At 43.2% G+C, this 26,678-nt stretch overlaps 1 protein-coding gene across 1 annotated transcript in view; it reads right to left on the bottom strand.

Moving 5' to 3' along the window:
* Positions 1-26,678, bottom strand: part of MTMR12 (myotubularin related protein 12) — an 87,462-nt gene that overhangs the window by 10,194 nt on the left and 50,590 nt on the right. Inside the window, exons 7-13 of the mRNA XM_003899536.3 lie at positions 26,223-26,352; positions 17,706-17,781; positions 10,559-10,665; positions 9,787-9,911; positions 4,645-4,723; positions 3,190-3,260; positions 139-311 (exon numbers count right to left, since the gene is read on the bottom strand). Coding sequence (XP_003899585.1) covers positions 139-311; positions 3,190-3,260; positions 4,645-4,723; positions 9,787-9,911; positions 10,559-10,665; positions 17,706-17,781; positions 26,223-26,352 — 761 coding nt within the window. The remainder of the gene's footprint in view (positions 1-138; positions 312-3,189; positions 3,261-4,644; positions 4,724-9,786; positions 9,912-10,558; positions 10,666-17,705; positions 17,782-26,222; positions 26,353-26,678) is intronic.

Genomic DNA, 26,678 nt, shown 5'->3' on the forward strand with positions numbered 1-26,678 from the left:
GAAATGATCCTAGTTTTCTTAACAAACCTGTTTGGCTTACACTTTGCAAGCAGCAACCCTACATCTGATGACAGGTATTAAATAAGAGATTCACTAGTTCTCCCCATGACGGAAACAGTCTGCAGTGAGGGAACTCACCTCCTCTTTGTCGTTCTGGCGGAGATGGTTGCAGCGATCCAAGAAACAGTGGCCACCCATGACCCACTCCTTTTGGATGAGGCTCTGGAAACCAATTCTGGTTCGGCAATGGGGGTCCATCATCAGTTGCACCAGAGAGGAAATGAGACAGCAGAGGTCGGATGCATTCTCCTCTAGGAGAGGCCCCAGTAGCAGTGCAAGGAGGAAGGAGGGCATAAAATGTTAAAAAGTTTCAGAATGCTCTCACTTAAACAGTTAAAAGTAGGATTCCCAACACCAAGGTCTACTATTAACGGTCATGCTCTTATTCCCTAAAGGCAAGGGCCAATAACAAAGGGTTATGTTTTCAGACTGAGAGATGAACTGCTCTAGCATGTCTAGTACAGGTTCTGGCACACGCTGGTACGAAATATGGATTTGCATACTGAATAAATAAATGCAGCATTGCAAAGCTACTTTCAGCATGTGGGGGTCTAGGTGTGCCACACAGAGACAACAGAATTGCCTACATCATGATGACCTGCCAGGCTCCGCAGGCCAAGACTAAAGCTCTTCCCTCCTGGGCTGTGGAAGCCTCCATCACTGAACTCCTCCTGGGCTGTGGAAGCCTCCATCACTGAACTCACTGTTTCACGGCTCAGCTGCTTATCAGATTCACCTCAGACATCCCTTCCTCCACTCCTAAGTCCTCCACTAACTCTACTTTGGAGAAAGTTTAATATTTCTTGACTGTAGCAAAATTATTTCTATTTTCAGCTCTAAGGCTTTGTCCTTTTCTGTTTGAGGAACATAGAGGTGCCTGCTTCTCCTGCCTAGCCTAGGAGACAAACCCTTCTTGGTCTGCTTGCACATGCCCACCTGCTGCACTTTCCAAAACTCATTTGATGAAAAGTTCACTCACATACTTGTTTAACATTCATCACTTAGAGCAAAACACCACACATCTTTATCCGTGCATTTGTCTTAGAGTTTTAAGATCCTAAAAGTCAGGGTCTACAGCCCCATAGTTTCCCTTTCACAAAAACAGGTACAACTCAAGTTGTTTTTAAAAAATGTCCATGAGGAGGATGGTGCTAGTATCATTGGCGTTAGAGGAACTTAAGACTGAATTGTAGGCTGGGCGCGGTGGCTCACGCCTGTAATCCCAGCACTTTGGTAGGCCGAGGCAGGTGGATCACTATATCAGGAGTTCAAGACCAGTCTGACCAACATGGCGAAACCCCTTCTCTACTAAAAATACAAAAATTAGCCGGGTGTGGTGGCGCACACCTGTAATCCCAGCTACTCAGGAGGCTGAGGCAGGAGAATCGCTTGAACCTGGGAGGCAGAGGTTGCAGTGAGTCGAGATCGAGCCATTGCACTCCAGCCTGGGCGACAGAGGGAGACTCCGTCTTTAAAAAAATAAATAAATAAATTGTAACTAGGGAGGTGCTCATACTGTGACAACTCTTTCATCTTGACCGCTATAATCACAGAGCACTATGGGTCCAAGCTTACACTTCTCCCTCCAGGAAACAAGCCTCAACTATGGGATGACATGGGTTACAGAGAAACAAATTTTTGTTTTTGTCTTCTAGTGCTACCGGTTTTCAAAACAAGTTTCTTTTTTTTGGAGACACAGTCTCACGCTGTCACTCAGGCTGGAGTGCAGCAGCACAATCTCAGCTCACTGCAACCTCTGTCTCCCAGATTAAAGGAATTCTTGTGCCTCAGCCTCCCGAGTAGCCAGGACTACAGGCACACAGCACCATGCCCGGCTAATTTTTGTATTATTAGTAGAGCCAGGGTTTCATCATGTTGGCCAAGCTGGTCTCCAACTCCTGACCCCGAGTGATCTGCCTTCCTTGGCCTCCCAAAATTCTGGGATTATAGGTGTGAGCCACCGTGTCCAGCCACAAGTTTCATTTTTAAGGAACTCTTTCTTCTTGGATCTGAAGGGTGTTAATGATACTCCTGTGGGTAATGGAATGAGGGACTAACAGAGATTTCAGAGATGAGACAATTCAGCAGTCCATCCAGGAGTGAAGGACGTCTTAGTTCTATCAGTCAAAGATTCAGATTTCACTTTATGCAGCTCTGTGATTAATGTGTTCTGGCCCTGAATCCTTCCATTTCTTAGACCTCCAATCTTTATCCCTCCTCCTTTTCACTAGTTGCTCAGTACTCAAATAATGCTCTGTTCTGTCACGGCTGGTTGGGTCTTTTTCAATAGCACACTTAAGGCAACTCTCTCATTAGGTTGCAAACTTCTAGAAGGCAGAACAGAGCCCTGCACATGGCAGGGGCTCAATAAATGTATTCAAATCTAAGTCGGTCAGCCAATGTCAGACGGACAGAGCCACAGAAAGACACATTTTCCAGGCTGCCCTTAGAACCTAGGGCCAACAGTTACAGAGAGTTTCAGAGAATGATAAAAGCTTGGGGGTATAAGCATGAGACAATCTACTTAATTTATAGTGTGGGGCTACACGAAACTTAATATTTCTAAACAGCAGGTAATGTTTGAGTTCATATGTAACTAGTTACAGCACCAGTCTTCGCTGCATGGTGGTTTACACTTGCTTTCGCACATTCTGAATGTTTGCATCATGTACAGCAAGTTAAGCCCACTGAGGAAAAGGAACTCACAGGCCACCAAGTTTCTATGGTAACTGTATAAAGTTGTCAACCACAAAGATATAAAAATAACAACCAAGTCATCCATGGATCTCTTTATATAAGAAGGATTCTAAAAAGATTTTAACTTTAACCAACCTCAGTTAATATAAAACAAAATCCAAAACATTAAGAAATGTGAGCTTTGGTAAAGATACCAAAAAATTCCTTCATGGATGGTGAATAGGTCTGCCAAGTTCGAAGTGAAAGAATTTTGTTTTAAACTCTAACACTGAAATCCAAGGCAAAGGATTCCAAGGTTAGGGAGAAAGGAATAGGAAGGATTTCTACACTAACTCACTCCTTTTGTTTCCAAATACACAAAGCTATATATATAAAAATTGAATCTCAGGTGAAGGAAAATGGAAATCACCCTTTGTGCTTCCTATATATTACCTAAAAGAAGAACATTCATGTTTTGTGCTTCCATACATTCTGTAATCTCTATTGCTTTTTTCAGGCAACGTCTAAATAGGAGACAAGAAAAAGGGGCATTAGTTCATGAGCTTGGTAACAAAAACATTAAGTAGTTTAGAGATAGTCTGACTTGATCTTCAGTCTTCTTATTTTTTTTTTTCCATGCTAAAATCCTCCAGAAAAGAAACTAACTTCCATTTACATTATTTAGATACCAGGATATATTCCTGCCCATTAGAAACTGAAAATTTTCAGAAGGGAATCCTAAAATTGATGTGAAAATGCTCCTAGGTAATTTCTAAACTAGACATTCTTATTAAAAACTCATGCTTGAGTCTGCTGCTGAGCAAGATTCATAAAAATCAAACATATCTGCAGAATGCGAGACATGTCCAGATTACTTTACTTAAGGTGACCTGCTGAATGTATCACAGTGGCTAAAAAGCTCCAATATGCTCCGAAATCCTTTTTGTCTCTCTCTACACATTATTCCCTTTGCAACTGTTGCCATTATTCCCAGCTTGGACTTGTATAACTGGGGGCCTTCATGTATGTTGTCTTCTGCTTGCAGAGGTGTCCTCTCCTACCCCCCAGCCACCCTCCCTTCCCACACCCCAACCCTTCATCTGGCTAGAGATGCTCACCCTTCTCTGCCCACTCCACACAAAGAAGGGTTATTTGCTTTTACAACATTTATCCCTGTCTCCCATTACATATTCAAATTATAAGATGTGTAGCAGGATGTCTGAAGCACAGTTCAGTGTCTGGAGGGCCAAGGCTCCTTTCCATAGTACTCACTTCAGAATGGAGGGAGAATGTGTGTGAGGCAGCAGGAAGCATTGCTCTCCCTCCTGAAATGTAGCCTAGCATTAGACCTACTGTCTCACCCTGATCATTTCTGTTTTGCACCTTTCTCTGCCATATCCTCTATTTAATGGCAACAGAGAAGAGCTATTCGATATAGAAAGTAGGAAACGCAATATAACTGTTCTCTGGAACTCTCAACCTAACTCCCAAACCACGAATAACTGACATTAATCATGGTTTTTAAAAACACAGATAATATATGCATAAGACACAAGATTAAAAGAGGTATTCAGTGAAAAGTCAGTATCACTCCTGTTCTCACCCTCAATTTCCTCCCTGGAGGCCAGCACTGCTGCCTCAATAATAATTCTGGGTTGTCACACTCTTTCTGTGGTTTTTCAATGCCTTGTCTGTAGAGTACACCTCCTTGTAAGCAGGTGGCATGTTCATAAATTCCTATCAAATGTGCACAGAAATAAGTAGCAAATATAAAATCTAGCTGTAGAACATGTGATCTAAGAATATTTAACTTTGAAATACCAAACAGTTAAATTATTTGTCAGTTTGATCTACTACCCTGAGTTAGACAATTATAAAATTCAAGAGTAAAACAATGGTTTGAAATACCTGATTATGTCAAGCCAGCTGCTACTTTCCAACAGAGAAAACCATTTTATATCTGTGTCCCAAAATTCAGTACTGTTATCTAAAAAAAGAAAAAGGAGTAAAGACGTCAGGTCATTGTTCACTGACATACTTGCCACAAAAATCCTGTGCTCCTCAACTGTGCCATTCAGATTAACAGTCCTGACTCAAACTGCAGAATCCAGGCACAGGACTCTATTATGAGTAAGGGTCATTTCAAAACTTCAGCTGAAACGGTTTCTGAGCTGTAGGGCCCTAGGAGGTTTTGGTGGTCAAAAAGAGATCTTTATTGCTGAAATAAGAAATTCCTACAATGCATACACAAAGCCATGGTTCATCCTGTAAGTCGACAGAAAGTAACATGCTTTAGGCAGAAATAGTTGACATCTAGGCTGCTAATTCTAGAAGTGGAAAATGCAACTGGATCCATCCTGATGCCACAGAAGCCTAAGGGTCAGACTGGACTTTCATTAGACACCCAGCATACCATGACATGACTCCCCCTACATGCCTTATAAAACAGAGAACCTTAAATCTTTTTTTTTTTTTTTTTTTTTTTTTGAGATGGAGTCTCGCTCTGTCTCCCAGGCTGGAGTGCAGTGGTGGGATCTCAGCTCACTGCAAGCTCCGCCTCCCGGGTCCACGCCATTCTCCTGCCTCAGCCTCCCGAGTAGCTGGGACTACAGGCGCCCGCCACCTCACCCGGCTAGTTTTTTTTTGTATTTTTTAGTAGAGACGGAGTTTCACCGTGTTAGCCAAGATGGTCTCGATCTCCTGACCTCATGATCCACCCGTCTCGGCCTCCCAAAGTGTTGGTATTACAGGCTTGAGCCACCGCGCCCGGCCCCTTAAATCTTACAGAAATCCAATATATTTAAAAGTTGCAAACTCAGGTTGGGTGCTGTGGCTCATGCCTATAATCCCAGCACTATAATCCCAGAAGCAGGAAGATCACTTGAGGCCAGGAGTTTGAGGCTGCAGTGAGCTATGATGGCGCCACTGCACCCCAGCCTTGGCAACAGAGTGAGACCCTGTTTCTAAAAAATGAAAAAAAAAAAAAAAAAATGCTGGGCACAGTTGCTCATGCCTATAATCCCTACACTTTGGGAGGCCGAGGCGGGTGGATCACCCGAGGTCAGAAGTTCGAGACCAGCCTGACCAATATGGACAAACCCCGTCTCTACTAAAATACAAAAAAAATTAGCTGGGGGTGCTGGCGCATGCCTGTAATCCCAGCCACTTGGGAGGCTGAGGCAGGAGAATCGCTTGAACCGGGGTGGCGGAGGTTGTGGTGAGCTGAGATCACACCATTGCACTCCAGACGGGGCAACAAGAGCGAAACTCCGTCTCAAAAAAAAAAAAAAAGAAAAAGTTGCAAACTCAAATCAATAAAAGACAGATATCCCTGAAAGTCCTGAGTGATTGAAATAAAACTAGAATGAATGTCCTTGATTAAACAGTAAACATGTATTGCAATGTTTTAGTTTGAGTTAGACTCATACATTGCTGTTTCCCTTGCAAGAGTGTAAGTTCCTGGTGTTATATTTCTCTTTATCGCCAACACCTAGCATAGTTAGCATATACAAGGGGACTTCAAAAGTATGTGAAAACATGGAATTAAAAGATGAAAATAAAAAATATAAACTTTATTTCTCAACATAAGCTCCATCAAGTTTAAGACACTCTCATAAGAGATGATACCAGCCATTTAGTTCACCCCTAAAGAACTGAGGGTCCTGGGAATTTAACCACGTTATTGTAGTCTATTTATTGTAGTCTATTTTACATTATTAACTAAAAAAAAAAAAAAATGGGTTCCCTTTAAGGATTTTTTTTTTTGAGATGGAGTTTTGCTCTTGTCACCCAGGCTGGAGTGCAATGACACAATCTTGGCTCACTGCAACCTCTCTCTCCTGGGTTCAAGCGATTCTTCTGTCTCAGCCTCCCGAGTAGCTGGGATTGCAGGCGCCCGCCACCGTGCCTGGCTAATTTTTGTATTTTTAGTAGAGATGGGGTTTCACCATGTTGGCTAAGCTGGTCTCGAACTCCTGACCTCTGGTGATCCGTCCACCTTGGCCTCCCAAAGTGCTGCAATTATACACGTGAGCTACTACGCCCAGCCCCCTTTAAGGATTTTTTAAGATTAGAAAATGAAGTCAGAAGGAGCCAAATCAGACTTTTAAGGTAGATCCCTAATGAATTCCCATCAAAACTCTTGCAAAGGCTGGGCGCAGTGGCTCAAGCCTGTAATCCCAGCACTTTAGGAGGCCCAGACGGGCGGATCACGAGGTCAGGAGATCGAGACCATCCTGGCTAACACGGTGAAACCCCATCTCTACTAAACACAAAAAACTAGCTGGGCGAGGTGGCGGGCATCTGTAGTCCCAGCTACTTGGGAGGCTGAGGCAGGAGAATGGGGTGAACCCGGGAGGCAGAGCTTGCAGTGAGCTGAGATCCGGCCACTGCACTCCAGCCTGGGCGACAGAGCAAGACTCCATCTCCAAAAAAAAAAAAAGACAAAAAAACTCCTGCAAAATTGCCCTTGTTTGATAGGAGGAATGAGCAGTACACAAGGACCCTCTGACAAAGTTTTCCTGGGCATTTTTCTACTAAAGCTTTGGCCAACTTTCTTAAAACATTCTTATGGCTGGGCACGGTGGTTCATGCCTATAATCCCAGCACTTTGGGAGGCCGAGGAAGGCAGGTCACTTGAGGTAAGGAGTTCAAGACCAGTCTGGACAACATGGTGAAACCCTGCCTCTACTAAAAATACAAATATTATCTGGGCGTGGTGGTGCACCCCTGTAATTACAGCTACTCAGGAGGCTGAGGCATAAGAATCACTTGAATCCAGGAGGCACAGGTTGTAGTGAGCCAAGATCACACCATTGCACTCCAGCCTGGGCGACAGAGAGAGAATCTGTCTCAAAAAAACCCAAAAACCTCTCCTAATAAGCAGAGAGGTTTGGTCAGAAAGTCAACAAGCAAAATGGCTGGAGCATCACAAAAAACTGTTGCCATGACCTTTGCTCTTGACCCATCTGCTTTTGCCCTGGCTGGACCACTTCCACCTCTCAGTAGCCATTGCTTTGATTGTACTTTGTCTTCAGGATCGTACTGGTAAAGCCATGTTTCTTCTCCTGTTAACAATTCTTCAAAGAAATGCTTCAGGATTTTGATCCCACTTGTTTAAAATTTCTGTTGAAAGCTCTGCTCTCATCTGAATCTAATCTGGGCACAATGGTTTTGGCACCTACTGAGTAGAAGGTTTTTTTGTTTGTTTGTTTGTTTGTTTGAGATGGAGTCTTGCTCTATTACCCAGGCTGGAGAGCAGTAGCATGATCTTGGCTCACTGCAACCTCTGCCTCCCAGGTTCATTTTCCTGCCTCAGCCCCTCCAAGTAGCTGGGATTACAGGCACTTGCCAGTACACCCGGCTACTTTTTGTATTTTTAGCAGAGATGGGGTTTCGCCATGTTGGCCAGGCTGGTCTCAAACTCCTGAACTCAAGTGATCGGCCCGTCTCAGCCTCCCAAAGTGCTGGATTACAGGCATCAGCCACTACGCCCAGTGAGTAGGTTTGATCAACTTTAACTTTTCAGTCAGAATTGTGTAGGCTGAACCAATTGAGATGTCTATGGAATTGACTATTGTTTCTTCTACTGTTGGTCCTCTTCAATTAGGGCAGAAACAAGATTAATTTTTTCCTTGCAAATTGATGTGGACAGTTTGCTGCTGCAGGCTTCATCTTCAACATTATCTGCTCCTTCTTAAAAATGAGTTGTCCATTTGTAAACTGCTTATTTCTTTGGGGCATTGTCTCCGTAAACTTTCCATAAAGCATCAATAATTCTACCATTCTTCCACCCAAGCTTCACCATAAATTCAGTATTTGTTTTTGCTTCAATTTCAGCAGAATTCATGTTGCTCTAATAGGGGCTGTTTTCAAACTAATTTCTTACCCTTCTTAGCTCCTCAGACCAGATCCTGCTCAGGCATATTATAATAAGTTAGTAGAGTTATTTTGGGGTAAAAAAGTTTGGGAATTCATGCATAGTTTTTTCATAATATACATTTTCCATGAACTTTTTGAACACCCCTTGTTCAATGGAAACTCAAAAAATGTCACGGAATGAATCCCAAAATAGTTAAGCATTTGCTAGGCTAAAAAGTCCAAGTTAGTCCAGGCAGTGGCTCATGCCTATAATCCCAGCACTTTGCGAGGCCAAAGTGGAGGATCGCTTGAGCCCTGGAGTTCAACATCAGTCTGGGCAACATTATGGGACTCTGTCTCTACAAAAAATACAAAAATTAGCCAGGTGAGGAGGCATGTGCCTGTAATCCCATCTACTTGGGAGGTAGAGGTGGGAGGATCACTTGAGCCTGGGAGTTTTAAGGTTGCAGTGAGCTGTGATCATGCCACTGCACTCCAGTCTGGATGACAGAGGTGAGACCCTGTCTCAAAAAAAAAAAAAGAAAAAAAAAATGTCCAAGTTAGGAAAAGTTACCTATAGGCATGACAAATCTCAGAGCGTAAAGTCTCATTCTAGAATGAAGAGAATCAATGAGTGACTGAGCAGTGTTAAATATGAGGCACCAGTAGGCAGCCTGGGCAGGAAAATGGGGGTAGCTGGGATGGGCATATTTCATTTTCTATTTTGTACACTTTTGATAAAACTTTTAATATTGTTAGAAACTGTATATTCCCAATCAGGGGGAAAAATTAAAGCATTTCCACTTTGGGAAAAAGTCTACACAGGAAAATGAACATTATTCACTTTATAAATCACTGCAAGTCAACAAATATAAATGCTACATAGATAAAAAACTTTTAAAGGAAGAAACCAAAATGCTCACCACTGGGCAACTGGTATGCTGAGGAAGGGGAGAAGAGGAGGGTGGCCGTGTTATCACTGCCACAATAAGGAGGCAGTGGGGGAAAGCCTGGAGAGAGATGAGGAGGGAAGCGTGGTAAAGGCAGCCAGACCCCGGGCTCCATGACATCGCAGCCCTGGGCTCTGCATACTACCTTAAGGAACCCAGGGAAAAGGCACCAACTTTCACCCGATCTGCCTGGTATGTCTTTCCCCATGACACAAAAGTTTTTGCTCAGTATTCTTCTCACCTATCAGAAATAGCTGTTTAAATTTAGAGTATGCAGTCTGGATTTCCTGCAGGGATAGGAAGTTGCTTGACAGGTCTTCCGTTTTAACAATTTCATAGGGTGGCCTGTGGATGGTCTTGTAAACTCTAGGTATCAAAAAGGAATATGAGATTAGAAGAGCAAACACAAATTTTGCCTAAGGATTTACTATGTGCCACAATCTGTGTTAAGGGCTCAGTAGGCATTCTTCCATTTAATCTTCACCTACCAGGCAATTGCTGCGGGACTCCTGTTCCCAGTCAATGGGTGTGGAAATGGAGGTGCACAGAGTAAAACTGCCTGGCCCAAGATTATCCAATTTATAAACTGATAGAGCCATGATCTGGACCAAGGCAATGTAACTCTGAGTCTATTCCTTCTTTTTTTTTTTTTAATTCATCTACTTTGGGTTTTTTTGTTTTTTTTTTGTTTTTAATTTGAAACATGCAGAAAGTAGAATAGTATAGAGACATGTACCATGACCTAAATTTGACAATTGTTAACATTACAGACATCATGTCACCTCCCTGCTGAAGACTTTAGCGTGCACCTCTAAAAACAACGCAGGTGACATTCTTAACTATTATGTTATACTGACTCCTTTCAAATTAACTCAAAACGATCACTGTAAGTTGTATTCCCCTAGCACTAAGCTACCAGTAGGTAAATAGAAATAGACATACTACTAAGATCTGTTCCCTGCTTCTTGGAAAATACGAACTGAACAAGAACAAAATGTAGAACTAGTACTGACCCATCTAAGAAGCTCTTTTGGATTTGTAAAATGCCATCATCCTGTTCTTTGGGCAGTGCTGACATTTTCAAAAGGGCACTTCCATTGTGGCAGGACCAACACCATATCTGTAGAAACAAATAAAGATTTACCAGATATAATAAACACAACCCAACAGGCGACACTTAAGCTTAGCATTTAAATGCATACATGGAAATTTGTAACTTCAGTATCAAATGGCTGGACATACTCAACTTTATTAAGCCTGGGAGTATTTAGTCACAACAAAAAAGAATGATTTAGTTTTAAAAAATAAACAGGTCTAGGTAGTCAGACACAGACTTACGGTCTAACATATACCTTTTGACTTATCATCAGCTGGTAACCCAGATGATGACAACAACATTATTATTATTATTATTAGGATAGTAGCTATCATTCAAGTGCAGCTTATTACATGTCAGGTATTTTACATGAATTAACTCATTTAATTGTTATAGTAACTCTCTGTGATAGGTATAATTATTTATCCCCCTTAACAGCAAGAAACTGAGGCTTGGAGAGATGGAAGAACTTTCCCAAGTTGTACAGAAAGTAGCCACAGTGTGACTCTAAAGGCTGTGTTGTATACGGATGGCAAAAAGGGGGCAACTCTCATTAGAGAAAATCCACACGAGGAAGAATGGAATGTTGGCTATTTGACATAACTGAATTCAAGACTTGCGACATGCAAGGCACTACATTAGGTTGCGAGAGGGCACAAAGATACTAAGATACTGTGTCTTCCTTCAGAGCTTAGTTTCAAAAGGGAAATAAGCTTAGGAATAAAAAAGAAGGTACAATGTATTATATAACAGAAGAAAGAAATTTCAAGGAACAACACAAACAAGGCAAGGAGAAAGAAGTCACATGAGTGACCAAGAGTGGCAGGCGAGGCCGTTTAGGCTTTCTTCTGCTTTGGCAACAGGTTAAGGTGCTCAGGCTTTTTTCAGGATACAGTGGGGGGTTTTGTTTGTTTGTTTTTCAGGAACAAAAGGAGATTAGAACGGATCTTGGGGCAAAGTAATCTGCCAGTGGAGCCTAGATTGGAGAAGCCAGACAGACTGGTTGGACAGGTGAGTACAGTTGTGGACTTTGAGTCCTGCTTAAAGGCCTGGCTAAGTGCTTGAGGGTGGCTAAGGTCTAGCCCTTGCTTTGCTGAGCAAGCCACTGGCCTGGGCTCAAAGGTAAACCTGGAGGAAAGAAAGACATTTTATAATTCAGCTGCCCAAAGGCGACACCTTTTTGCCATTCATCTGCCAGGTATAAACCATGCATTGGATATGCTAGCAGTGGCCTAGACCAAGAGTTAGAGATCAGCAAAACAATCCAGGTGATATTGTGCACTGCACTTAGAAAATCACAAAGGGAACCTGGTTTGGGATTTCCAGGGAAGGTGATGGAATCAGCACATATTGGTTGTCTAGTACCAACAGGACCTCCATGTGTAGATATTCAGGAGGCCCCTAAAATGAGAGGAAAACAGGCCTAGAGCTCTAGACATGGGAGCTGATGGCCTGCTGCAGTGGGGGTGATGATGAGCCCACCCAGAAAGCAAGGACAGAGCGACACAGAACTGCTTTAGGAACTACTGAAAACAGCAACAACTCCCCTCTTGGGGCCAAGCCATACTTGAAGATTCATGATGAGGCGGAAGTGTTAGAACACTAAGATAATCAAAGGGCCCTTTGCTGCTCGTGTATTCCCTTTCTCAATGCCATGCTAAGTGATATGCAGAAATCACCACACAGTTTTCAGCTCTCTGCCTAAGGTGGTAAAATTTTGGTGCCCAGGCCATTGTGCCCCCCTTAGTTAGCGCAGCTCACTTGGATAAAGGGGGAGATACTCTTAGCCATGACTGGATGGTGAGTCCTAAGAAACTAAGTGTTCTTAACCCTTTTTATCTCCTTTTCTGGAGCAGAAGGGGCAGAAAGCATAGTCCCTTGGTGATCTCCAACTATAACTCATTTTCCATCTGGGGCACATGTAATAACTTCCAATCATAACTGTCTCATTTCATGTGAGGCGTGAAGGGCCAACTCCCTTACTACTATCTGCGTGAAACAGTAAATAGAAACAAGCAAAGTTCCTGGTCAGAGAGGCTTCTCACAGAAATTTAGCAAAAAATCTTCTATTGCTGCAATTTCTCTCTGGTAACAGTGAGGGCCAGAATTCTTAGTATGAGTGACTTCACAGACAAGAATCACAGTTTGTTAATCTTACTTGTTTTTATAAAAAAAGGAATACTCATTATTTGGTACATTTTAAGAGAGGGACATTTGGCCCCTCTCTTAATAGAGTCAAAAACAGAGCTTTAAGAGAACATCTACAATCTGAGGCAGAAGGCAGCGTAAGCAAGCAGTGAAGGACCATGAAGGAGGTCAGCAGGCCAAGGGAGTATAGTGTTTCCAAAGCCAGGGAAGGAACTTAAAAGACAATGTCATCGGAGTCAAACACTGCAGTCATGTGGGGGACTGGGGCTGCACACTGCATAAGGACTTCTGGGAGGGAAACGTCCACAGTGTGTGGGGAGTAGAAGTCATGTTGCAAGACAAAATGGTAGCGAAAACAAGTATAGACTCCTTAAATATGCTTGGCAGTACAGGCAGAACAAGACAGCCCCTTGATCACTACGGAAGTGCCTCAGGTTAAGGGAGACAGAAGGGTGTCTTCAAGAACAGACACAGCAGAACAGACTTGGGAAAGGCAACCATGGAAGAGGGAAGGCCAACGGAACTGGGCTCCAAACGAGGCAATCAAGAGCCCAGACAGATACCCAGATTCTGTATGAAGGAAACAGAAGCCCAGAGAGTAACAACAGGAGGCTGAATAGAAGGAAGCTGAGGGAGTTCTTGTCGCTGTCCTGGATCCCGCTGGACTAGGGGAAAGGTCGTCACTGGAAGTTAAGAATGATACAAAAAACTTAAAGAGGATGAAAACCTGTTCACGCAGAGAACAATGATACAGGAACCAAAAGCAGTTAAATAGCATACTGCTGGGCAGGACAAAGCATCACCAGTGGTTTTCACAGGTCCCGTTAAGCACAGTTTGCTGTTTGGTCTGAATAATCCATAGCAATGTTCATTTGCCCCAGAGGAAAAAAAAATACGATACTCAGGGTTGAAGAACAGCAGCCAAAGCCTTTAGAATAGCAGCAAGGACATGAATAAACTGACAAATTATACAGGTCTTCCCTGAAAAGAAGTGAAGGCAGGAAAGAATAGACTGGGTGAAAAGCCAGGGTAGACAGCATGGAGACGTGGAAATGTTCTGGAACAGACTGTGGTAATGGTTGCAACACATTGAGAATATACTAAATGTCACTATGGGAAATTTTATGTTACGTGTATTTTACCACAATTTTTAAAGATTCTGTGAACGAAAGATCGATCATTCATAATCTAGCCCCAAACTATCTCTTCAATCTTAGCTTCCTATTCACCTACGGCAAATTACCTGTTACTATTGATTTGAGTGCTTATATGCCAGGTCCTAGAGAAAATATATGTATGTGCAATCTTGCAGATCAGTGGTTCTCAAACTTTTTGGTCTTAGATCCCTTTATGTTCTTAAAAATTATAGAGGACCCTGAAGAGCTTGTGTCTACATAAGCTATAGCTATTGATATTTACCACATTAGAAATTAAAACTGAGAAACTTTTAAAATACTAATTCATTTTAAAACAGTAATTACCAATTACCTGTTACTGTAAATAACATTTTCCAACCAAAAACATATAGGAAGATAAACGGCATTGTTTTGTGTTTTTGCAAATCTCTTAAACATATGGTTTAAGAGAAAATAGTTGGATGTTCTTACCTGCTTAACAATAAAAATAAGCATGGAGAATAAGTGTAAATACGAGTAGGTTCAATAGGAATGACAGAAAGAAGAACAGGTAAAGACCAAGCCACAGAGGGGCTTACAGACACTCACATTACCTAGTTGTCACATTTTCTGTAAGTCTCTTAAGAGTCAGAGGAGACATATGCTAAACAGAAAACAGTCCAGATCACCTAAAGCAGGGGTTTTCAACCTGCATTTTGTACCCCCCACCCCACCCACAAGGGGAGACATTTGGCAATGTCTGAACATATTTGTTGGTTGTCACAACTCACAGGGCAGGGGTGCTACTGGCACCTCAGAAAACGCTACTGGCAGTACTGATGCTATATATTCTACAATAATGGCCCCCACAACAAAGAATTTAATGGCCCCCACAACAAAGAATTATCTGGCCTAAAATATCAATAGTGCCTAGGTTGAGAAACCCTGTCTTAAACAAAACTAAAAACAAGAGGCTAAAGAGGTACTGTGTACATTTAAAAGGATTGAGTATTCTAGGTTAAGGTAGGTAATTTCACCCATTCCAAATATAAAATAAATTATCTTTTTATTTGCTTAAGACCATTTCTGGTGATCTTCATGTTCCAGTCAAATGAAAATTTTATGTTAAAAGAAAAGAGAGGGAGAAAGAGAGAGATTGGGGGCTCTATGTTTCCTGGGTAGATGTACAAATTCCATCTTGTGTAATACTTTTTTGCCGTCCATTCACACAAACTCCACTGTAACTTTTGGGACGTATAAATATAGGAATAACTAATGAAATCAGAACACCTTCTCACAGTTTCTTTTCTTTTCTTTTTGAGACAGAGTCTTACTCTGTTGCCCAGGCTAGAGTGCAGTGGAACGATCACAGTTCACTGCAGCTTCGAACTCCTGGCTCAAGGGATCCTCCCACCTCAGTCTCCAGAGTAGTTGGGACTATGGGCATGTGACACCTTACCAGACTAATTTTTTTTTTTTTTTTTTTTTTTTGAGACGGAGTCTCACTCTGTCGCCCAGGCTGGTCTCAAACTCCTGGGTTCAAGCAATCTGCCTGCTTTGGCCTCCCAAAGTGCTGCGATTATAGGCGTGAGTCACTGTGCCCTGTACATGCCACAGTTTCTATCAAAGTAATGCCTCAGGCTCCTCACTCAAATCTTATCAGAACACTTGCTACTTCTCAGGCCCAAGGCCTCACTAGAATGCAGAGCATCTACATTTCACACACTGCAGGGATGGAGAAGCAGCCTATTCTTATATATGTGAACAATTCACCTCTGTTTCTTCCCACAGAGCATACCCTCTTTTCTTTTTTTTCTTTTTGAGATGGAGTCTCGCTCTGTCGCCCAGGCTGGAGTGCAGTGGCGTGATCTCGGCTCACTGCAACCTCCAGCTCCTGGGTTCACACCATTCTCCTGCCTCAGCCTCCCGAGTAGCTGGGACTACAGATGCCCGCCACCACGCTTGGCTAATTTTTTTTATATTTTCAGTAGAGACGGGGTTTCGCTGTATTAGCCAGGCTGGTCTCAATCTCCTGACCTCGTGATCTGCCCGCCTCGACCTCCCAAAGTGCTGGGATTACAGGCATGAGCCACCTTGCCCAGCAAGCAAACTATCTTTTCTAGATCCCTCTATGAAAGACTGAAAGACAGAGACTCTTATTTTCATTCCTCTAACGCATTCGTTTTCAAAGTGTAGTATACACTACCCTGGGAGGTCTCAAGATCCTATCAGGTGGTCTGAGAGGCCACAGATATTTTCATAATAATACTAAGATATAATTTTGTCATATGTACCATGGTGACTTTTGTACTGATGGTACAAAAGCAGTGGTGGTAAAATTGCTGGTGAGAGTACCAATCAAGGCAGGGCCACTCAACTGTACTGATGCTCACTGTATTCTTTACTGCCACACCAGCAGAAAACAAGTTTCACTTGAGAATGTCCTTAATAAAGAACCAAAAATTATGAATTTTATTCATTGTGACCAACTCTGGCCCAAAAACATGCTTTTAAACATCTGAATCTGGCATATATTCATTAAAATCTGTACCTAGGCAAGGCGTGGTGGCTCACGCCTATAATCCCAGCACTTTGGGATGCTGAGGCAGGCAGATCACCTGAGGCCCGGAGTTCGAGACCAGCCTGGTCAACATGGCGAAACCCTGTCTCTACTAAAAACACAAAAAATTAGCCAGGCCTAGTGGTGGGCGCCAGTAATCCCAGCTACTCAGGGATTACAGCAACAAAGTATGCTGACGATCTAGAAGAAAGAAATGTCATCAAGTTTTAGTACAACACTTAATTCACAATATATGAAAGCTCAATTTCAATGAATATGATGAATACAAGCAGAGTGTTAAGCAGGAGAATTGAGGCAGGAGAACTGCTTGAACTTGGGAGGCGGAGGCTGCAGTGAGCGGAGATTGGGCCACTGCACTCCAGCCTGGGCAACAGGAGTGAAACTTCGTTTAAAAAAAAAAAAGAATCTGTTATCTACGGCTTCTCCTGAAAAATCAGGACATCTGGCAACACTTGGCTCATATTCCCATGTGGCACATACTGGCTGGCACTGAAGAGATGTCCCCCTAGACCAGGCAGAGGGCCTCTGGTTCACTGCAAGGTCATACTCATTACCTGCGTGGCCTCCAAGGGCTTCTGGGCATGTGACCCTGCTTAACCATACCTCCACCCATATGGGAGTGACCCTTTTGGTGAACCAGCTGTGCGCACAGCACAGCATTTATTTATAATTCTCATTCCTTACTAAATACCCTGCAGGTCTGGCAATTCCCAACTGCCAATTAGAAACTGGAGTAACTGCCAGAGTCTTGCTTTCTTTGATCAGTGACACATTAAATATGGCTCCAATCCCACTCAATTCTGTGAAAACTAAGAAGCACTCCATGTTTTCTCTGGGAGAAAACACCACCATGCCCGAACAAAGATTAATGGCGTGGGCCAAAAGAAGCTTAAATCCTACTACCCTTGGTGTGGTTTGGCTCAGGTTCAAAATGACTTAGGTGTTAAACCAGGCTTGCTTTCAACACCAGACAGATCTATGATCCTCTTAAAGCTCCATTAATGTCTCTTCTAAAAACTCAAGTGCATTTGTGAAAACTTTAGAACTCTGTCCCAATCACGTTTAAGAGACTCCTCTAGGGAGTCCCTAAGATATTTTTGGATTGCTCTTGGACTGAAAACAAACTCTAGAACCAAAGCCACGGGCTTTCAGTAGGATCATTTTTGCCAGGATAGACCAATGCACGACCCACATCTCTTAGGGTTCCCAGATGCACTTACTGGTATGCCGTGACCTTGAAAGCGCTGCACATTCTCTTCAGGAAGAGGGGTGGGGACAACAAAGTATGCTGGCAATCTAGAAAAAAGAAACGTCATCAAGTTTTAGTACAACACTTAATTCACAAAATAGGAAAGCTCAATTTCAATGAATACGATGAATACAAGCAAAGCGTTAAGCAGACGGGACCATATTTCCCTGTTGAGAACCAGCTCAGAGGAACTGCTGCTCTCGGTGTGGCATAAAGCACTCTGGACAAATCAGTGGGGAATCTAAGTCCAAACTGTGGCTCTGCCTGTGACTCTGTACAACCCCAGGTAAGTTATTCTACCTCTCTGGGTCTGTTTCCTTGTTCAGAAATGAAGGGATAGGAAAATACGATACCTAAAAGCATAGAATTATGAAATTGGGAGTATTATTCTCATCATATAGTAGCCGAATAAGCATCTGTGTTGTTTTCAGTTAAACTAATAGGAAAAACAGTAATTATGATGGTTGCTGCCCAGACATTTTATCAAGTGCTCTGACAAGAACATTTAAGTGCTACTGTGTACCAACCACTGTTCTAATTACTTAACATTATCCATTTAATCCTCCCAACAATTCTATGAGATATGTAATATTATTTCCATCTTACAGATAAAGAAACTGAGACACAATGCTGCTAAGACTCTCCCCTGGTCACACAACTAGTTAGCATACAGTGAAGCAGGGACCTGAACCCAAGCAGTGGGACTTCAACTTCTATAGGAGAAAATTTAGTCTCTAAAAAGAACCAACTTGTTAAGTAGTAGGACATGGCAGAATGAAAGATCAAAGTTACATGGGGACATCATCTCTTAGGCAGCAGATGCAGGTTTCTGTTAATAAGAAAACTGCCTAAGTTTCTATCACTGTGAATCTGTAAGAATCTGTAAGCATCTTTCCCTCAAAAAGCTTGAAATAAAGACTCACAAGAAGTAAGGTGCTTATGGTGTTAAGTTACAGTGGAAAATAATGGCGTTTGCATACAAGCTGCATGTGTGATGTAGATCAGTTCATAGGAGATGGAGCAACAAATAAATATTACCATGGGGCTGTGATCATCAAAACCTAAGGTGTGGAAAACTATCAGTCTAGTTTCTTCAACACATTGCAAGAAAAATATGATGGTTTGAAAATCTACAGATGAAGCAATTTACCAAACCTACCAATCTCACTGAATCTTAATTTTAAAAAAGATTAAAAAGATGACAGAGAAATGGTTTAAAAATCTGTAAGACACGGCTGAACACAGTGGCTCACGCCTGTAATCTAGCACTTTGGGAGGCCGAGGCAGGCAGATCATGAGGTCAGGAGATTGAGACTATCCTGGCTAACATGGTGAAACTCTGTCTCTACTAAAAATACAAAAAATTAGCTGGAGGTGGCGGCAGGCGCCTGTAGACCCAGCTACTCCGGAGGCTGAGGCAGGAAAATGGTGTAAACCTGGGAGGTGGGGCTTACAGTAAGCTGAGATCGCGCCACTGCACTCCAGCCTGGGCAACAGAGCAAGACTCTGTCTCAAAAAAAAAAAAAATTGTAAGACACTGGGGAAAATCTGAACAGTAACTGGATATTAAAAAATTAATGGGACATTTGAAAGGTGTGGTAATGGTCTTATGGTTATATTTATAAAGAGTCCTTAATTCTTAGAAATATATACTGAAATATTTGTGAATGAAATGCCACAAACTTTGGAATTTATTTCAAAATAATCCTGGCTGGGCATGGTGGCTCACGCCTATAATCCCAACAGTTTGGGGGCCAAGGTGGGAGGGCTGCTTGAGGCCAGGAGCTTGAGATGAGCCTTGGCAACATAGTGAGACCCCACCTCCACAAAAAAAGAAAAAAAAATTAGCTGGACATGGTGGCACATACCTGTAGTCCCAGCTACTTGGGAGGATCACTTGAGCCTCCAGGAATTCAAGGCTGCAATGAGCCATCACTGTGCCACTGCACTTAAGCCTGGGTGACCCTGTCTTTAAAAAATTAAAACAAGATAATCCAAGAGAAGGTGAAGGAGGTGGGGGTATAGAGAAAACAAAATTGGCCATCAGTTGATAACGGTTGAGTCTGGGTACTTTAGGGTAAATGGGAATTCATCATATCTTCTTTCCTTTTATACTGCTTGAAATTTTGCATTTAAAAAAACATCGGCTGGGTGTGGTGGCTCACGCCTGTAATCCCAGTACTTTGGGAGGCTGAGGTGGGTGGATCACAAGGTGAGGAGTTTGAGACCAGCCTGGCCAAGATGGTGAAACCTCGTTTCTACTAAAAATACAAAAATTAGCCGGGCATGGTAGTGGGCGCCTGTAATCCCAGCTATTTGAGAGGCTGAGGCAGAAGAATCGCTCAAACCCAGGAGATGGAGGTTGCGGTGAGCCAAGATTGTGCCACTGCACTCTAGCCTGGGCAACAGAGCAAAACTCTGTCTAAAAAAAAAAAAACCTTGGGCTGGGCATGCATAGTAGCTCACATTGTAATCCCAGAATGTGGATCACCTGAGTTGAGGAGTTCAAGACCAGCCTAGGTAACATGGCAAAACCCCCCTCACTACTAAAAATATAAAAATACAAATATAAATAAAATATAGATATAAATTTTTTATAGTCATATAAAATATAAAAAATTGAGCCGGGCATAGTGGCGGGCACCTATGGTCCCAGCTACTAAGGAGACTGAGGCGGGAGAATCACTTGAGCCCAGGGGGCAGAGGTTACAGTGAGCAGAGATTGTGCTACTACACTCCAGCCTGGGTGACACAGCGAGACCTTGTCTCAAAAAAAAAATCCAAAACCAAGAAATCTTAAAAGTAATTAATGAAGAAAAAAGTTCCAATAAGATTGTGATGGAAAACCAGGTTTGGGAACTAATGGTCACTAAGACACTTCAAACCATCAAAACTGTGAAGAATGTTTGCCTTCTGAAGTTCTGAAGCACTTGAAATATTTATTGTAAGTCTGCCTGAATGGGTGACTGGTAAGGCATCCCTTTTTCAGGTGTAGTCACTGAAGTAAAAACCTCTCCACAGATCAACCGCTCTTAAAACTCGGGCTGCTCATTCAAATCAAGTGGGAAGATTAAAAGATTACCAATGTCCAGGCTCCATCCAAGAACTATTAAATCAGAAGCTTAAAAGCTCTCCAGGTAAGCAGTTGGGATGAACACTGTTGTTCCAGAAGATCCTGCTACTCATAGTTTCAGCAGCATGACCTGGAAGCTGATGAGGACTGCAGACGCTCCAGCCTCCCTCAACCTACTGAGTCAGATTCTGAATATTAGACAGGAGCCTCCAGTGATTAGATACACATTAAACGGAGACACACTGCTCTAGATGGTAACTTACAAACAGGCCACTGTTTCTCAACCTTTTCAGGACAGTCAACTGTGCAGTTGTTCAAACCAGATCCTGAGCTCCTTCCTCAGTGGCTCATGCTACAAAGCTGGACTGGGGCCCCACGGTTTTAAAAAAATTTCCATGTCTTCCCCAACTAGTGAGGTTGAATATTTTAAACTATTAGTTCAGTGGTTGGTTTTCTTACAGATAGTCTTTCACCAAAAAAAAAAAAAGAACCAAATGTATTGGCAAATATCCCATTCATCACCCAGCAGAGAAGGCTGTAGAGAAACGAAGAATCCTGCAGTCAGTGAGGGGTGTGGAAGGTGTCCTCTCCTGACTACTTAATTCCAGGTGGATTCCATGGAGTCCCCACTGTGAGATTCCCATTGGATAAAGCAATTAATCCTCCCTCCTTGGAAAGCAGTCATTTCAGTCATTAAGATGAGTTTAGAACACAAAGTAAACAGTCCCTGCAAATACAAGATGACTTTATTCATGGAAAGTTGTGTATCTACTCAGGCACAACCTCCCAGAACAGCAATGTCTTCCTGTGCCTGCAAACACTTCCTAGGTCCCTCTGTGTGGTACACACTCCACAAGGCCACATACCATCCTATGCGTTTACAGGGAAGTGGGATGAGAGAACGGTTAGGAGAAGAATGAGAAAGAGAAGACACCTGTGGCACCGAAATAGCCAGCTCTGACCTTGTGGGAAAGTGAAGTAGATAGTTCCTTGTTCTTACCCAGACTGACTGCAGGTCCCCCTCTAAACACAAAGAGGGCTTTTCCTTCTTTCTCCTATTTATTGAGCTCCTCTTAGAAGCCAGCCACCGGGCTGGGTACTGAGGATATAACAATGTGCAAAAACAGCATCCTTTAACTTCACAGAGCTGTAGGCTGCAGAAACTCACATTAACCAAATGATACAAAATAACAACAAACTTGCCATTGCAGGGAGTGCTGTGAAGAGGGGCAGACAGAGCAATGAAAACTCAGAAGGACATCTGACTTAGTCTTGGGAAAGCTCGCAAAGAAAGTGGTACCTGGGGCTGGGCACAGTGGCTCAAGCCTGTAATCCCAGCACTTTGGGAGGCTGAGGCGGGCAGATCACTTGAGGTCAGGAGTTCAAAACCAGCCTGGCCAACATGGTGAAACCCCATCTCTACTAAAAATACAAAAATTAGCTGGGCATGGTGGCACACGCCTATAATCCCAGATACTCAGGAGGCTGAGGCAGGAGAATCGCTTGAACCTGGGAAGCGGAGGTTGCAGTGAGCCGAGATCATACCACTGTACTCCAGCCTGGGTGACAGAGTGAGACTCAGTCTCCAAAAAAAAAAAAAAAAAAAAAAAAAAAAAAGTGGTAGCTGGGGTAAGATCCAACTGATGAAGTGGAGTTAATTATACTTGTGCAGCTAGAAGCAAAAAGGACTTCCAGACAGGAGCCTGCGGGCAAGACTTGTGGCAGGGAGGTCAGTATGGCCAGAGGGGTGGGACACAAAGCTGCAGTCAAACCATGAGGGGCCTTGAGAGTGCTTGTTGAGGGCTCTGTTCTATACCAAGAACAGCAGGAAGCCACTGAAGCTGGGGACAAGTGCCATGAGAGGTGTGTGGAGTAGCCTGCTTGGCATGCGACATGGAGAATGGATGCTGGAGCACCAGTGGATGGGGGACACCATGGAGCAGAGACTACAGTGGTCCAGGGGGAAACAAATCACAGAGCTTTTCCTGTATATTTCTAACATGCTAACACCTATGCAAACGCCAACTAATTAGTATGTGCCAGGATGTTTTTTAAAAACAATTCTGGGAACTTATGTTAGTATCAACATCTTATTACAAACTATTATCTCCTAGGAGCAGGGGTTTCTAACTTCTTTCTGAGCAAGGGCTAGCTTTATCCTTTCAAGCTTTAAAACCGGCAAAGAGAAAAGAACAGGGTGTGGCTGATAATGAGGTCCTTGGTGGGGGTCAGGACCCTGGCAGGCCCTTCCCCACCATCACCACAGCTCACATTGTGAAGGGACTGCAGGGCAGCGGCGAGGGGGGCCAGTGGCAGCAACCTTGTAAATGTTGAGAATGATCAAAATCAAAACTGATTACTGAAGAGGCCTATCAGAACCATAATACAAAGAGCTCCACAAAAATATAAAGTTGTATGAATCTGTTAATAGGGTGTTAGGGAGTATGTTCCAAAATGATAATATTCAAGCTTCTGAAAACAGATTATACAGTCATGCTTTAAAAATGTAGGTCAGCCAGGCGCAGTGGCTCACACGTGTAATCCCAGCACTTTGGGAGGCCGAGGCAGGCAGATCAGTTGAGGTCAGGAGTTCAAGATCAGCCTGGCCAACATGGTGAAACCCCGTCTCTACTAAAAATACAAAAATTAACGGGGCATGGTGGCAGGTGCCTGTAATCTCAGCTACTCAAGAGGCTGAGGCAGGAGAATCACTTGAACCCAGGAGGCAGAGGTTGTAGTGAGCCGAGATCGCGCCACTGCACTTCAGCCTGGGTGACAGAGCGAGACTCTAGTCTTAAAAACAAACAAACAAAAAATGTAGGTCAGATCATATCTGCCTCTGCTCAGCCTCCCTCTCACTGTCCTCCCAACAAAGTCTCTGGACCCATTATCTCCCACTCCTCTCCTTTGCTTGCTCCTCTTCCACCCCTGGGCTACTTGCTGTTCCTCACACAGGCCTTTGCCCTTATTCCTCCCTTCACTTGGAATGCTCCTCCCTCGGGTGTCCTCTGACTCAGCCTTTCACTTCCTTCACTTTCCTATGCTCACGAGCTACCACGCAAAACCTTACTCCCACCATGCAAAACCTTCCCGACTGACCCTCCCATCATCACCTCCAGCACTCCCTAACCAAGTGCTGGATCTGTTTTTCTCCACAGCACTTATCTTTTAACATGTTATAATTTACTTCTTTATTCTACCATCATCTTCCTCCCTCCAGAATGATAGCTCTAGGAGGGCAGAGGTTTTCAGGTGCCCTGTTGATTGCTGCCATCTCTAATAGCTAGGACACTGCCAAGTACATGGTAGGCACTCAAAAATTTTTGTTGAATGAATAAAAGAAGTGCTCAATAAAAGGGAAGAAAAAGGCCGGGTGCAATGGCTCACGTCTGTAATCCTGGCACTTTGGGAGGCCGAGGAGGGCGGATCACGAGGTCAGGAGATCAAGACCATCCTGGCTAATAGGGTGAAAACCTGTCTCTACCAAAAATACAAAAAATTAGCCAGGTGTGGTGGCAGGCGCCTGTAGTCCCAGCTACTCAGAAAGCAGAGGCAGGAGAATGGCGTGAACCCGGGAGACAGAGCTTCCAGTGGGCTGAGATTGCGCCACTGCACCCCAGCCTGGGTGACAGAGCAAGACTCCATCTCCGAAAAAAAAAAAAAAAAAAAAAGGTAGGGCACGGTGGCTCACGCCTGCAATCTCAACACTTTGGGAGGCCAAGGTGGGTGGATCACAAGATCAGGAGATCGAGACCACGGTGAAACCCCGTCTCTACTAAAAATACAAAAAATTAGCCGGGCGTGGTGGCGGGCGCCTGTAGTCTCAGCTACTCGGGAGGCTGAGGCAGGAGAATGGTGTGAACCCAGGTGGCGGAGCTTGCAGGGAGCTGAGATCGCACCACTGCATTCCAACCTGGGTGACAGAACAAGACTCCGTCTCAAAAAAAAAAAAACAGGGAAGAAAATATACAATATAAATTCAGACATGCTTTTTTTAAGTTTTACACTTAGAGATACAATAATGGCAACAACAATAAAAAGATACAAATATACAAATTCATTTTTGAGTATTTAAGAGACACTTTAAGATTTTCTTTAAAAACCTAGAATGGCTGGGCACAGTAGCTCATGCCTGTAATCCCAGCACTTTGGGAGCCTGAGGTGGGAGGATGGTTTGAGTCCAGGAGTTTGAGACCAGACTGGACAACATATCGAGATCCCAGTCTCTGCAAAAAATACAAAAATTAGCCCGGGTTTGGTAGTGCACACCTGTAGTCCCAGATACTCAGGGGGCTGAAGTGCAAGGATCATTTGATACCAGGAGGTAGAGGCTGCAGTGAGCTGTGATCACGCCACTGCACTCCAGCCTGGGGGACAGAGAGAGACCCTGTCTTAAAATGAATAAATAAATAAGTACGTAATAAAAAGCTAGTATTGATGTGGAGAAATAAACTCTCATACACTGTTGGTAGGAATGTAAAATGGCACCGTCTCTGTGAAAAAGTCTGTAAGTTCCTCAAAAGGGTAAACACAAATTTCCACAGGATCTGGCAGTCCACTTCTAGGTAGTATACCCAAGAAAAATAAAAACATACATCTACACAAAAATCTGTAATTGAATGTTCATATTAATATCATTCATGGCCAGGCACGATGGCTCGTGCCTGTAAGTCTAGAAGTTTGGGAGGCCGAGGTAAGAGGATCGCTTGAGCCCAGGAGTTCAAAACCAGCCTGGGGAACACAGTGAAACCCCATCTCTACAATAAACAGAAAAATTAGACAGGCATGGTGGTGCACGCCTATGGTCCCAGCTACTCAGGAGGCTGAGGTAGGAGAATCACTTGAGCAGAGGCAGAGGTTCCAGTGAGCTGAGATGGCACCACTGCACTCCAGCATGATGCAGCATGGGTGTCAGAGCGAGACCCTGTCTTAAACAAAAACAAAAAACCAAAACACGTTATTCAAAGAGGCAAAAAGTGAAAATAACCCAATTGTCCATCAACTAATAGATGGATAAATTAAATATATCCACAGTATGGAATATTAGGAATAAAAAAGAATGAAATTCTGATAACAAGCTGCAAAATAAATAAACTTGGAAAACATCATGCTAAGTGAAAGAAGCAAGTCACAAAAGATCACATATGATATGATTCCATTTATATGAAATGTTCACAATAGGCAAGTTTATAGTGACAGAAAGTAGATTAGTGGTTGTCTAGGGCTGGGGAGGAACAGAGAGGCATTCAGGGAAAATGGGGAGTGACAGACAATGGGTATGGAGTTCCTTTTTGGGATGATGAAAATGTTCTAAACTGACTGTGGTAATGACTGCACAACTCTGAATATACTAAAAAACAATGAACACTTTCAATGGGTGAATTGTACAGCATGTGCCCAGCATGGAAAGCTTACCTCTCACAGACTTTATAGCCTTCGTTGACACTCACTGCTTTGTATTTCATGTTGCCTTTGGTCCGTTCCAGTTCCCAACACCAGTCCTTAAGTGTGTCAAACATTATGGTATGGTTCTTGGGATCAGTGACTAAAAGAACACAATGTAAAAGACAATAAAATCCTTCCATGAAGCACTGGTATTTTCATTATGTGACAGTCCCTCCTTAGGTTTTGGTTTCCTCCACTAAGCCCATTTTTATCCAAGCAGAATAAATTGATTGCTTAATCCCAACCTTGTTCCATTTTTTGTCATGACTCCAAAATTATGACTGAGTCTCTGTCTTTTTTTTTTTTTTTTGAGATGGAGTCTTACTCTATTGCCCCTGCCGGAGTGCAGTGGCCGGTGGCGCCATCTTGGCTCACTGCAACCTCCTCCTCCTGGGTTAAAGTGATTCTCCTGCCTCAGCCTCCTGA

The sequence above is a fragment of the Papio anubis genome, chromosome 5 (assembly GCF_008728515.1).
Source record: "Papio anubis isolate 15944 chromosome 5, Panubis1.0, whole genome shotgun sequence".
Lineage (NCBI taxonomy): Eukaryota > Metazoa > Chordata > Mammalia > Primates > Cercopithecidae > Papio > Papio anubis.